The 15,479-nt window shown below is 36.0% G+C and overlaps 1 protein-coding gene across 1 annotated transcript in view; it reads right to left on the reverse strand.

The window, feature by feature from the left end:
* The window catches only part of LOC109821405 (UDP-sugar pyrophosphorylase-like), a 2,257-nt gene continuing 1,954 nt past the window's right edge, over positions 15,177–15,479 (reverse strand). The window contains exon 4 of the mRNA XM_020387594.1: positions 15,177–15,215. Coding sequence (XP_020243183.1) covers positions 15,177–15,215 — 39 coding nt within the window. The remainder of the gene's footprint in view (positions 15,216–15,479) is intronic.

A 15,479-nucleotide genomic window follows, 5' to 3' on the forward strand; every position in this document is an offset into this window, starting at 1 on the left:
TTCAATCCAAAGGGCATCACTGTGTAGCAATATACCCCTAACGGTGTTCTGAAAGCAGTATGCTTTTCATCTTTAGGATACATCTTGATCTAATTATACCTAGAGAATCCATCAATGAAAGATATCCTCTCATACCCGCAGGTGTTGTCGATCATGATGTCCGTGATGGGGAGTGGAAATTCGTCTTTTGGACAAGCTGTGTTAAGGTCAAGAAAGTCAATACATATTCGGACATTACCATTTTTCTTGGGTACTGGAATAATGTTGGCTACCCAATCAGGGTGTTGTTCCTCTCTAACAAAGCCCGAATCAATAAGTTTCTTGAATTCTGACTCGATTGCTTCCATGACCTCGGGACGAAACCGGCGTTGCTGTTGTTTAACGGGTTTTGCATCCGGATCAATGTTAAGACGATGCATGGCTATTTTTGGATCAAGGCCAAGCATATCTTCATAATTCCAAGAAAAGACATCTATATATTCTCGAACGAGAGATATAAGATCTTCTTTCTTAGAGGGTGATAAGCTTTCACTTATGAAGATAGGTTTAGGGTCGGACTCATCTCCTATATTGACCTGGATTACTTTATCTTTAGTAGAGGGCTCACGTTGTTCGAAACGCATATCCCACAAGATGTTAAGGCGTTTGATCCAAGGGTCATTGGTCGATTCAATCAACTCTTCATCACCCCCTGCATCTTCATCTGGATGACTAGTTGAAACCATGTTCACAATAAAACTTTTAAAGAAAGATCTGATGCTGACATCAGATTCCCATGATGATGTTCCAGATGAATAATCCTAACACAGATAGTTACCAGTTTCATTTTCTGAAAGGGAGGGAGTTGTGACGTAACCCACACCTCTTCTAGTTTTCTGATAATAATCCGGAGGTTTTCCTTTGGGAGTGAGGGACATTCGAATCGGCGTTCTCCTTTCTTTCCTAAAGTTTAAACCCTATTTTTTATTAAAACTATATCCCATTCGCTTCATCAGATATATGGAATTGGGTTCATGGTAGTGGAATTAAGGAATCCCATTATCTTCTTCTGAACTTTCTCGTTTGAGTAATTCAGGTTTAACTTTACCGAAGTAGATCAGCTTCTGCCCTTTTTTTGGACGGGACTTTGAAGAAACCCTTCTGAGCATCTTCTACTTCTTCATCTGAAGCGAAGGATGACTTAATCGATAATGTTAGTGATGCCTCAGTACATAATGTGTGCCATGGGCCAGTACCTGCATCAGTATCATTCTGTATTTGTTCATTTTAGATGACTCATCATACAAGTATGCCAAAATGAAGTCTTCATTAATGCGCCATTCGCCCTAACTTGGTACATTATTATTGTTCTCAACCTGACCCATTACATTGAAGTTCAACTCCCATGGACAATCTTCTTCAGGATCTGGCTCGATGTTAGCTTCGTTACCACTGTCAACATCTTCTTTCTCCTGTGAGTCCGAGTAGAAGACAAAATCTATGTCGAAGTTTTCCACCCCTCTGAAAGGGTACTTTTTCGCAATCAGGGTTCGAACTTCCCCCTCATCATTAGCATACTTCATAACCTGATGTAGCGTAGATGGGACAATGCGGTTTGCATGAATCTATGGTCATCCAAACAATAAATTATAGGATGTGTCCGCATCTATAATGTAATAAGTCACCTCGGACTTAAGATCTCTGATTTGACACCTGAGCTTGATCTTCCCTAGGGAATAAGTACTGTTGGTGTTGAAACCGAAGATAGTGGTCTGGATGGTGTTCAATCGATGCATGGGAATCCCTAAGACCTGCATGACCCTATAAGACATGATGCTGAGTGCTGAGACCGGGTCAACTTGAACATGGCTGATTTCTAAGGACACAATGTATCATGTGTAGTACAAAGGCCTATCATGCTTGTGTTTGACTTGCATGTCTTCCTGAGTAAATACATGGTAAACTTCTTGCTGCTTGTAGACACTGTATACAAGACTGGCCTTCAGATGCTTCAGGAATCGGAGTGACTTGTGTGATAAATCTTTCCGTGTTTGTTAAAGCTTCAATCAGAGCTTCCTTGGTGGTTTTAGACAATCTCAGGAGCTCATACAAGGTAATCCTAGCTGGTATGTTAGCCAACTATGCAAGGACATTGAATTGAAAAGGAGTGCTCGATTCTACGACTTCTTGAAGAAGGTTCTTATTGTACTGGGTTTTCATCTGTTTCCCTTTGTTAATTAACTTCGTAGGATTCATCTTGAGTTGATGAGATCGCATGAGTTCGAACATCACTCTTAGGTCTTGGAGATGATCATCTTTACTGTAGCTTTTCTCGACCAGGTCGTCCACATAGCGTTCGACTGTCTTTCGCAGATGGTCTCGAAAAATCATGCTCATAGTGCATTGATAGGTTGCACCGGTGTTTTTGAGTACGAAATGCATGACCGTGTAGCATTATACCCCCATTAGAGTCCTGAATGATGTGTGTTTTTCATCATCAGGGCGCTTCTTGATTTGATTATAACCAGAAAACCCATCCATAAAGGACATCCTCTCAAATCTGTACATATTATCGATGATGACGTCCGTGATGGGGAGAGGGAATTCATCCTTTGGGCAAGTGGCATTAAGGTTTCTGATGTCAATGCAGATGTAGATCTTATCATTCTTCTTTAGGACCGGAACAATGTTGGCTACCTAGTCGGGGTGCTGTTCCTCTCTGATGAAGCCGGATTCGATCAGCTTCTTCACTTCAGCATTGATCGCCTCAATAATTTGTTGATTAAATCACCTCTGCTACTGTTTGATAGGTTTGGCGTCCGAGCTGATGTTGAGGTGATGCATGGCGATCTGCGGATCAAGGCCGGGCATGTCCTCCTAATTCTATGCGAAGACATCAATATATTCCTGTATGAGGGCTATGAGGTCTTCCTTCTCTTGGGGAGGTAGACTACCACTGACAAATATGGGCTTGGGATTGGTCTCATCGCCCATGTTTACTTAGAGAATTTCATCCTCGGTGGGCAGTTCTAACTGCTCTAAGCGACTACTCCACTGAGCATTGAAGTGACGGTCCCATGTCTCATCATAAAGCGGGACTTGCCCGTCCTCTGCCATTTCGATAGGATCAGTCATACCCGTGTTGACTGTGAGGTTGTTGAACAATTCTCTCACGTTGATGTCTAAGTTGTTAGACCCTAGAGGGGGGGGGGGGGGTTAGGGTCTTATGCTAATCTAATCCGATTTTATGACAATTAAAATTAATTAACAAGTTATCCTAGCAAGTATGAAATACAATAAAAATATAAGCTAGGATAAGCAATATGAACAATGAGATATATCCTATATGATGAAATATATATGCAAGGATATATATAAACTAGCACAAGGGGAAACAATAATCTAAACAAGATAGTGGATGAAATAAATAAGCAATGCACAAATGGCGATATAAGATAAATGCAAAAGCAAATACGCCAAATACAAACTCAAACAAGCAATATGATCACAGAGTTCGGACCTTCCGTCCTAAATCTCCGCTCCCCTATCCTGGGGAGAAATCCACTATCACAACCGGGTTTTCTACGCTCACCCGAATAACATTTATACCTCATAATGTCGGTTTTCAACGCTCACTGATCAACGTTCATTCCTCACACTCGGTTTTATAGTTCACCGAAAACTCCACAACACACTCGGTTTTCTAGCTCACCGAAAACCTTACACTACTCACAATGTAACAAATATAAATTTATTCTCTACAATAGATGAGAACATAATTAAGCACAACTCAATATTATAATTTCTCACAACCCTAATATACTATGTATGCAAATACAATAAGCTCAAGTGGGTGTGTGTAACAATGAGTAAATAAAATCATATCAACTAAACTCAAATATAAAATCTAGCTTAAGAACAATGATAATCAAACAAGTATATAAATGTAAATCTAGAGTTTGAGTTTAGAAAACTTCTCAATTGATAACAAGAGATGGAGGGAAGATAGTTGGAAGCTCAAACTTCAATAGATAATCTCCTCAAGCTCTTGTGGAATTGATTCACAAAACCGAAAACACTTAAATGCTTAAAAGCTTCTTAAAACAAACTTAAACAAACACTAAATAAGTTTAAACCCTTGTTAAACTATTTGAAAAACATTCTCTTGGATGATCATAAAAACTGAGGTAAGGGGGTATTTATATGAAACCCCAAAGACAAGAGAAAAATAATAAAAGACCAAAAAACCAGATCAGCAACGGCTGGAAAACTAGACGTTAGAGCTGATGTCACAGTTCGGCCAAAAAGAATTTTCCAAATTACATTTTATATTTGTGAAAAATCATCATTTTGCAAAAATAGTCCAAAACACGAAAATGTAAACATGTGAATTTTGACATTTAGGCTAAACCATGTTTTGAAACTTTGCACAATGATTATATAGACTTAATAAAATATGTATATGATTATTGTTAAGTCCAAAAACTAAGAAAATAATATTTTCACAAAATTGCATATTCTATGCAATATATACTAAAACACAATAATAAATATGAAACATGTGATTTCATATTTATAAACATAAAAACTCAAAAACACATGTATGTGTATATATAACTATATATATGCATAGAAACCAAAACTTATGTATATCTATATAACTATATAGATATACGAAGAAACCAATAAATGTGTGTGTATATGATATTGAGCTTAGAGTATCTGACACACATAATATAAAATCTAAACTAGATTACCCAAGCTTGATCTTGATCTTCATTGCAGCTCAACTTGGTACACATGCGGATGAAGCTTGAACTTGATCTTTAACTTTAATTGCATAAGCTTCACTCCACTATTCCGCCAACCTCTATTGGATATGATCGTTGAAGCTCTATTCCATCCATCCTCCAATTCGTTGTTTGCCTAGAATTAATACGAAAACACAAACACTAGACAAACAACATTAGAAGTAAATTGTTTGTTAAACATCATCAAAACAAGAAGGCCAACATAAGTCTCACGCTGAGGATGTCGATGATCGATCCTTGGAGCGGGCATCGTCGGAGTCCTCTCTGAAATTGCAAAATAATTCCGACGAGGGAGAAATGTAACCTAAGCCTCTTCGAGTCTTGGTGAAGTAGTTTGAGGGTTTACCTTTAGGTACGTAGGTGGGTCGGATGACCATCCTCCATCCTCTGCCGTAGTTCAAGCCTTCTTAGCGAGTGAGGTCGTAACCCATGTCCCTCATCATGCGTTTTGCCACTTGCCTGTATTGCGAAAACTAGGGCGCAGACTCCTCTTCTTCGGACTCGTCCCACATTGTGCATAAAGGGTGATCGACTCTCCCAAAGATAATATCCTTTTGATAACTATCTTGGGCTAGTATGACGAATACAGCTTGCGAAGACTCAATCGTTTGTCTCTTTGCGACATACGACGAGTATACGGAAAAGTGTAAAGACGGGTCATTGTAGAGCCTCGCCATTGGGTCATTAGGCAGGTCATCCTCGGATGTCGGGAAAGATGATAAGTAAGCAAAGTTGAACTTTTATTCAAGACAATCTCCTCCGCCTGGACAGCGTCGGTTACATTGTAGCTTTCATAGCCGATTACAATTGATTCAAAATTGTTCAGGACAAGGCTATCACCGTATTCGGGTTCACTATCTACTTCATTACCACTCTTAAGTTCCTCGATCGGTGGTTCATCGGAATCTTGGTAAAGCAGAGAATCCGTTAAGTAGTTCTCGACTCCTTTGAAGGGTTGTTTGTTGACAACTACTGTTTTCACCCGATCGTAGTCATCCACGTATTTTAGGCATTGGTGCAATGTGGATGGGACAATGTGGTTGTTGTGGATCCATGGCCATCCCAATAGCATTTTGTAGGAAGGCTTAGCGTCGATGACGTAGTAGGTGACCTTCGTCTTCATGTCGCCTATACGACACTTTAGGCGGATCTTGCCGAGCGGCCTCATCTCAGTTGCGTTAAACCTGAAGATGGTTGTGGTTGTCATGAAAAGACATTTCTGGGGGACCCCCAAGTATTGCATAAGCTTCAAGGGGACAATGCTCAGCGTGGATCCCGGGTTAACTTGGATTCGATCCACTCTGGAGGAACCGATGTACCCCGTGAAGTACAAGGGTCGATCGTGAGAAGTGCTTTTGATTAGCATGTCCTCAGGGGTGAATGTGATGCAAGGGACCCACTGTTCGGAGGCCTGATAGCATTATAAACACTTCTTTCCTGCGTCCTCTTCCTTTGTAGATGAGAAATGCGTGGTGAATGCCTCTGAGTTAGCCAACGCCTCTTGTAGAGCTTCCCGAGTAGGTCTAGACAGACGCAGGAGTTTGTACATGGTGATTCTGGCTGGAATGTTCTTCAGCTGTGCGAGTACATTGAACCTGAAGGGCTGATTACTCGATTTAGGCCCTTCGGGATTTTAAGGGGTCCCTGCAGGTAGCCGCCCGGAGGGTCCTGCCGGCTCCTCCGTCTTGACAGGGTAATTCTTAGCAAATTCTCTCCCTGCCCTGGTGGCTAGGGCGGCTGTGTCCTCATTAGAGTCGGTGAGGGCGGCTACTGATAATCATATTTTATTACAATTTTATACCCTTATTATCTATTTTAAATGAATAAATATGCCATTAATAATTGTTTTTATCTTTAATTGCAGGTTAATGAAGAATAAAGCCCAAGATCTCTTCTCTCAACAAAAACCCATGAATTAAATAAAGAACACAAGCAAGAGCCAAAAAGCACAAGCCCAAAATCAAGCTAAGTAGCCTGTAGAAGCTGGAGAAAATAAAAAAATCAAATATAAAAAAAATATATTCAAAATAGTTGGTCGCAAATAAACGACGATATCTCCTAATTCAGAAGGCGGAATTTAACATATATATATGAAAATCACCTATCTCGACAAGATGAAGCCAACAGTGAGGTCAAAAATTATATTGGAGCATCAATACATGCATCGATGTGGGCATCGATGCCAGTATCGATGCCAAGTCGTCCAGAATTCATCAACGGCCGAAATTGCATTCTTGGGGCTCAAGTTTGATCTAAAGGCTCTCATTCATTGATGTTTACTATACATAGGGATAGAGAGTGAGCGGTTAGGGTGTAAAAATTTTTGTAACTCTATTTGGAGAGGAGGACCACTCTTAATTGAGAAGGCCTTCCAAATTTGTAACTTTTGTTATAATTAATAAAATAATTTTTTTCACCACTTTAAATTTTTCTTCTCTTTGTTGGATGATGAAGATGGAGATGAAGATTAATTTGGAGGTTTGTTTTCTCTTTTATTTCTCTTTTATTTCTCTTTTATTGCTTATTAGTTTAGATTTATTCATGATTGTAGTTAGATTTTATTTTCTTGTTTAAATAGCCAAGTGGCTAGAACCCTCTTGCCTTAGATTTATTTTATACTTATAGATTAGATTTATTTCATGCTTATAGAGTAGATTTATTTTTTTAAATTTAATTCATGCAATTTATTTTATAGTTTAGATTTTATAATTTATTTTGTAGTTAGATTTTAATTTCTTGCACTATTTATCTTGAGGCTAGAACCCTCTTGGGTTTAGTTTTTCTTTTTGTTTATTTTTATTTTCTTTGATTCACCTTTAGGCTAGAACCCTTTAGGGAATCACCCTTTTCTAAGAAGTGGATGCAATTTTAGATTACCCATATCTTTAATTGAATCTGCCATCTTTACTTTCTTGATTTTTTTTTCATTCTTGATTTTCCTTGTTGATTCATGATTTTATTCATCTCTCCTTGTGAAAATCATTCATTCATTGTCACATCTACTCTCACTTATATTTTATGCCTATTTACACACTATCACCTTCACTATCTCTCCACAATCACATTTACTCATCACTCCTATTTGTCACGCACACAACATAAGAACCAATTTTAATTTTATCCTACAAAACACCTTTCTCGTGGGATCGATAATTTTTTATACTATAACTTGACACGGTTGTACACTTGCAATATTTTTGGTACATGTTTATACCGTATCAAGTTTTTGGTGCCGTTGCCAGGGTAGGTGCTTAAGTATGATTTTATTTAATTTGGTTCTTTAACTTGTGTGTTTTTTGTGAAGGAACCGCTTGGAGCTTGAAGATCGCGGATTGGAGATCTAGAACTTAGAGAATTGCTTTTAGGTAACTCTTTTTTCTAGTATTTTAATTTCTACCCTTTTTAGTTAGCTTCACAATTAGAGACAATTAGGATTAAAAAAAGGGATTTTATTTTTTTGTTGACCATAATAAAATTCACCTTTCACTTGGACATTAACTAACAAGATAATAATAAAATTCACCTTTCACTTGGACATTAACTAACAAGATAATAAACTCAAACAATATTCACCCTTCTCATAGTTGTTTGATTGTTAACCTTAACTAACAAGATAATAAACTCAAACAATATTCACCCTTCTCATAGTTGTTTGATTGTTAACCCTAATAAAAAATATAAAGATTTTTTTTCTCCATCCTTTTTATTCGCTTTTAATTTTTAGGGTTGTATTTCATATAGTTAGTAGGAATTTACCAAAGTGATTTGAGCATCTTCATTTAGCACACACTTAAAAATATTTTTAAGGGCAAAACACCATAATCAAGATAAGGTGAGTGATTTCATCACCCTTTCCTTAGCCAAAAAATCACTAATTTCTCATCACACCATCCAAGCCTAATAAAACTTATTAGACGTTGGCCCTAAGGATTCGAGCTCAATAAGAAACAAAGAATCCTTAAGTGAATCGGTTTAAATTTTTTTGGATTAGTTGGTGTCTAAGGCAAGGTTTAGGGGTTGCGTAAAGTATTCCGTAAGGAACGAGTTACTTAATTGATCTCTGATCACCCTCTAGTACTATCCTTACCTGGCTAACTACCTGGGTAAAACTTTAATCTTTTCACTTTAGGAGTTTTAGGTTAGGAGCTAGTCTAGTTAAGTTAGGCTAAACCCTAGAGTTAGAGTGATTAAAAAGTAATTGCTTTTGATTTGTTTTAAATAGGATTTTCCTTTTTCTTCTAAAAAAACTAATTTTTTTCTCCTTAAAAAAATATTGTTTTAGGTGTATGCAAATGTGGATTAGGGATAATACACATCAATTAATTCGCTTTGAACCAATCATAGAAATGGCGTATCCTAATCCACCTGTTCTTCAAGATATGTGCTATCCCATTAGGAATGCAATCCCCTCTTGCATTAGGCTCCCCAAGGTAAATGGAACTAACTTTGAGCTTCGACTGCACTATATCAACATGCTTCCAAAATTTCTAGGGAATAAAACCGAAGATGCATATATTTTTATCTTGGAATTTAAAGAAGTATGTATGATGATTAAAATGAGAGAATTAACTAAAGATGCAATCAAACTCAGATTTATTCCTTTTGCCCTCAAAGACAAAGCAAAAAAATGGCTACATAGCTTACCCATAAATTCCATCATAACTTGGGAGGAACTTATCACCGTTTTTCTTAAGAAATTTTTCCCGATCCATAAAACGGTGAAGCTAAGAAATAGCATCATGAATTTTAAAATTGTCCCGGGAGAACCTTTTTGGAAATATTTTGACCGATTTAAAGATCTTCTTATCTAATGTCCTCATCACGGTTTAGAAAAATGGCGATTGTGCCAAATAATTTATGAAGGATTAGATTATTCTGCAAAAACTTCCTTAGAATTAATGTACCACGGGGATTTCATGAGGAAAAACACCGATAAAGCGTGGGAGTTTTTAGAGAGTCTTTCTGAGAAAACATGCAATGGGAACATTGTGATGATAGGGCTTCATCAGTTTCCCAACCTAAATCTAGTAATCTTTTCTTAGAGTCGAATATTACATTCGAAGCAAAAATGGTGATAATTCTGTGGAGGTTAGAGGCCTTAGAAATTAAGGAACAAGCTCCAGCTCAAATCAATCATGTTTCTGCCCCGAGATGGCATAACTGTCAGTCTCCTACCCACGTTTCAGAGAAATGCCCTCTCCTAGGAAACATCCATTCATTAGAACAGATGAATGCTGCATTCTAACATCCAATGAATAATCCATTTCTCCAACCTACAATCCAGGTTGGAGAAATCATCCTAATTTTCACATGGAATCAAGGAAGTCTCCAAGGGAATCAAAATTTTAATCCCACTTCAAACCAACACTTTCCTAGGGGGAACACAGTTCCTTTCAATTCTCATCCACAATTTTAACAACCCAATCTGCCATATCAAAATCAGTCTCCTCTTCATTAAGCTGTAATTCAGACTCCTCATAATCCAGATCAGGATAAACATCTCAATGTCTTGGAAAAGGGTTTGGAAACCATAATTAAGGCCTCCACTCAAACCACGAATATGTTGACTCAAACGTCCAGCACTTTGAATTCCTTTATGCAATCAACCGGACAAATGTTCAACTCCAACACTCAAGCTATAGCTAGATTAGAATCCTAACTTGGTCAACTAGCTAGTGCCGTGAGTGAAAGAGAGAAAGGAAAATTTTTGAGTCAACCCGTGGTCAACCCTAAGGACACAGGATGTAGTTCATCCTATGAAGCTCAAGTGAATGCAATCCATTCACTTCAGTCAGGTAGACAAGTCGATAATCAAGTAAGAACTCCTCCAAGTCAAACTCTTGATCTAGTACAAATTCCTTCTCCTTCTCCTTCTGATGAATCTATTCAACAATCACCCCCCTCTCAGATGACCAAGAACCTGAACCCTAACCTGAGCCTGCTTTTGATAAGTTTAGACCAGTTGCTCCTTTTCCAGATAGACTCAGGCCTAGGAAACACTCCCCTTAAGAGGAGAAGATCCTAGAAACATTCAAGCAGGTTAAGGTCAATATTCCTCTCTTAGATGTAATTGAACAAATTCCATCTTATGCTAAAATTTTGAAAGAATTATGCACTAAGAAGAGGAGAATAAATGTTCCAAAGAAAGTCATTTTAGCCGTTAATATCAGTGATATGCTCTCAAATCCTATACCTTTGAAACGTAAGGATCTAGGTTCTCCTATCATTTCATGTGTCATTGGTAATACTCACATTGATAAGAAGCTTTTAGACTTAAAGGCCAGTGTTAATTTGCTTTCATATTCAGTCTATCAACAATTAGGTCTAGGTGTACTGAACCCAACCCGCCGCACTTTGCAGTTGGCTGCTAGATTTGTCAAGGTCCCTATGGGTGAGTTAGAGGATGTTCTGATTAAGGTTGGAGATTTTATTTTTCTAGTAGATTTTATAGTCTTGGAAATACAGCCTGTTTCTAATCCCAAAGGGTAGATACTTGTCATCTTAGGATGACCATTCTTAGCCACTTCTAATGCTCTCATCAACTGTAGAACTGGTCAAATGAAGCTGTCCTTTAGGAATTTGACTGTTGATCTAAACTTTTTTAATTCAGAGGACCAACCAAATAATCAGCCTTTAGAAATAAATTACATTCAGGAAAGATCAAAAGAAGAAGAAGAAGAAGAGTCTGGTTTGAGTTTTGAGGAAATTTTTGATAAAGAGTTGGAGTTTTTAGAAGAAGCAGATCAGGTCATTAAGAATAATGAAACCGTGTTAAATATTTGCTACCTTGAATTAAATTTTGTAGAACTCTTTCTTGATAAACTGAGATTCTTAGAGAATAATAAACAACTAAATTTTCAGAACTCAACCATGAATCTTGGGGTTGAGGAAAATACTATAGAAGAATTGGTTGTTAGAAAACAAAAATTCACAGTACAAGAGTCTAAGTTCATTAAGAAATGCAAAATACATGACACCAATAATACATACTTTACTTTGTTGAAAGAATTATTGAACACCCCGAAATGCTTAGAATTTCACTTTATTGATTATATCTTTTTGAATTTGTTTAAAATTCGGGGAAGAATTTTCAACAATAAGGTAGGATTTAATGTAGAATACGAGCTCTTCATGTTGAACCCTTCATTCTATATTGTTTGTTTTGTTTTATTTTAGAATAATAAAAAGAATTTATTCTTCTCTTATTCGAGAGTTTATTATTCAGTTCTAAAAAAAGAGAAAAAAAGAAAAAAAAGAAAAAAAGAAAAAGAAGAATAATTTTTTTCATCCTCCTTAGACCAAAGATAATTACAGATTTTTATCAGCCAACTAAATGTAAGTACTTCACTTCTTATCTGCTTTACTTTCTGCATCATAGAGTTTACATTGAGGACAATGTAAAATTTAGGTGTGGGGGTGAGAATTAATTATTTTTTCTCTTTATTTTACCTTTTTAGTTGCATTTTTCATTTTTCTTAAAAAATTATAAAAATATTGTCACTTGCCAAATTAATAGAGTTATGTAATAATTGATTTATTTAATAATTTTAAAAATTTTCTAATCCCTAGTTTGTTATTTACTCAAGTTCACCTTTTATGATAACTCAAAATAAATTTCTTAAGAAATAATTTTCAAAATAGTATACTTTACTTAAGCCGTAACTTAGATTTTGATTTAAAATAATGGAATTTATGCATGCTTAGCTTAGAGTTGAAAATAATTTTTCAAAGTATCTTGATTTACATATTTTTAGAATATATATATATATATATATATATACATATATATATATTAAAAAATATATAATAATAATAACATTACAAAAGAAGAGTGCGAAAAATGGGCACCAAACACTACAACAAAATACATCATTGCCGACGAAACAAAAACGTCGGCAAAAGTTTAAAAAACATTGGGAAAAATCTTTTGCGACGCAAAATGTAGCGTCGCTAACACGTCGCCAAAAGTGCGTCAAGAAAAGTATTTGGCGACGCAAATGCACTGTGTCAGTAAAAGTCAACACTTTTGGCGACGCTTCATGCATCGGGAAAAGTAGTACTTTTAGCGACGCAAGTTGTTTTGTGTCGGCAAAAGTATGCAGAATTTTCTCAAATGCAAGAGTGCGTCGACAAAAGTAGTACTTTTGGCGACGCATGCCACGTCGGCAAAAGCCAATGCGTCGGCAAAAGTATAGCTTTTAGCGACGCAAAACTGTTCGTCGCTAAAAATTATACTTTTGGCGACGCAAGTTAGCGTCGGCAAAAGTGTAGCTTTTAGCGACGCAGAATGAAATGTTGCTAAAAACTATATCTTTGGCGACGTAAGATGGCGTCGCTAAAAGATATATTACTTTTGGCGACGCAATATAGCGTCGGTAAAAGTATTACTTTTAGTGACACAATATAGCCTACACTGAAGCTGAACATCCACAAAAAATTTGCTCCCATTCACATCAACAAAGACTGACACAATATAGCCTACACTGAAGCTGAACATCCACAAAAAATTTGCTCCCATTCACATCAACAAAGAAACCAAACATCAAATTATACTCCAACCATTCACATCAACAAAGAAACCAAACATCAAATTATACTCCAAACAAGTTGCATATTATGATAAACAAATGATTTGCTCCCATTGCAAAATAGTTACATTCATTTCCATTTCCAAGCAAACAACTAAACATAAGGAACAATTCATTGGTTCATTACAATGGCTTTAGTACAAGTTTTTTTTTTTCTTTTGTCCAAAGTACATGACTAAAATACCTCTTTCATTAAAACAAAAAATGTCTTCTGTTTAAAGCTCTCCATTGATATACATAATTTATAAATTATCTGGATAGAGCTAATCTCACAGCAAGTGAAAAGCACATATGGATTAACTTGTTTTAGCCACCATCAATTTTCCTGCATAAATTTAGATAAAAAGATAAAAATAAGATTATATTCATTGCAAGATTCAGTCACTTGAATATATAAAAAGATAAAAATAAGATTATATTCATTGCAAGATTCAGTCACTTGAATATATGCTTTAAAATATCAATAAATACTCAACTAAACTTATATATTCATTGCAAGATTCAGTCACTTGAATATATGCTTTAAAATATCAATAAATACTCAACTAAACTTACCTCAAATGGTCTCCTGTTTTGAAAAGGTTGACACATAACTTTTTTCTGCTTCCAGGTGTTTGTCTGTTCCATGGTCATTCTAAAGACAAAAGATACCAATGGATTTCTACAAGGCATCACAAGTACTAATGGAAAATGCAAGAGAACAAAAGAAACAAGAACTGAGAAACCAAACTTAGTAATTCATATGAACTAATTGAACCATGAAAGTTCCAATCTTTGTACCTTATATCCCAAAATTCCCCACAAAAGTCATCTTTGCATAAAAGAAAAATACTTAAAGATCACATTTCTTTACATCCTTTTTCCATGCTAAAGTGTCATCACATCGAGCATGTCGTTTTGTGTGAAAGCAAAGCAGCAAGCTTCAGAAACATGAAAATATAGTTTAAACGACTTAATAAAATATATATAAACTAATATTGAAGTTTATAGATCAATAAAACAATATTTTCACAAAACACTTATATTTTGATAAAAACCATAAACCAAAACTTGTGCATATAATACAATAAACAGAAAAGAAGCCTCTGCTTCCTGCTCCTTTATTCATGATAAGATGTACGATTTCATCAAAATCAGGCATGATAAGAACAAGATTGGAAAGGCTTCCAAACATATCAGTGAGAAGAAAAAGGAGTTCTACTCACATTGTTTTAAGATTGGAAAGGCTTCCAAACATATCAGATAAATTCCCCTGAAGTTGATTGTGAGCCAGATTTCTAAATTCATCAATGATAATTTGGTTTAGTTCAAATAATCCAGAAGACAATTTCAATAGAGGAAAAGAAAAGTTCCATTGACAATCACACTCACAAGTATTCAAGATTAGGCATCTGTGGAACTGAGTAAGGAATGCCTTGAGCAAACTGATTATTAGCGAGATTTCTGCAAATTCAATCACATAAAATTTAACTCAGAAACAAACAACCAAAACCATACAAATTGTTTGCATTATAACTTACAGCCGTTTAATGTTCTTAGGAAGATTATATGGAATTTGGCCTCCATTTCCAAGGCTATTGCCACTCATGTCCCTACACCATATGCACTACACTAAGATACCACTAACCTGTACATATCTGAGTTCACCAGTTCCTGAATCTTCATCATATGGTTGAATATTCAATGTAGAAATGTCTAAAACGAGGTAAAAATAATTAAGCTGACTAGATGTATCAACAAAAAGGGAAAACCCACTTCATAGAGACACAAAGAGAATGAATCAAGAGCATGCATTGTTTTAGAAAAGTGACTGCAGCATTGATGTTTGGGTGATGAGCTGCACAGGAAAGTTAATCAGATAAAGTTATATGCGAAAAAAATCATCAAATTCTAGTTACAGCTTGATAAAGTAACATATGAAGACAAGTATCAAGATATCAACTGATGACCAAACTAGAACAAGTCATGGGATGAGCATAATAGTATGGTCTAAGACTAAGAGACTATCCAGTTCAAAACATTCATGAGTAATCACTGAATTCAAACTCTTGTTGATTTTTTGCAACTTTATCAAAGATAATGTAAAAGAAAAATGATTAAT

The sequence above is a fragment of the Asparagus officinalis genome, chromosome 8 (genome assembly GCF_001876935.1).
Source record: "Asparagus officinalis chromosome 8, Aspof.V1, whole genome shotgun sequence".
NCBI lineage: Eukaryota > Viridiplantae > Streptophyta > Magnoliopsida > Asparagales > Asparagaceae > Asparagus > Asparagus officinalis.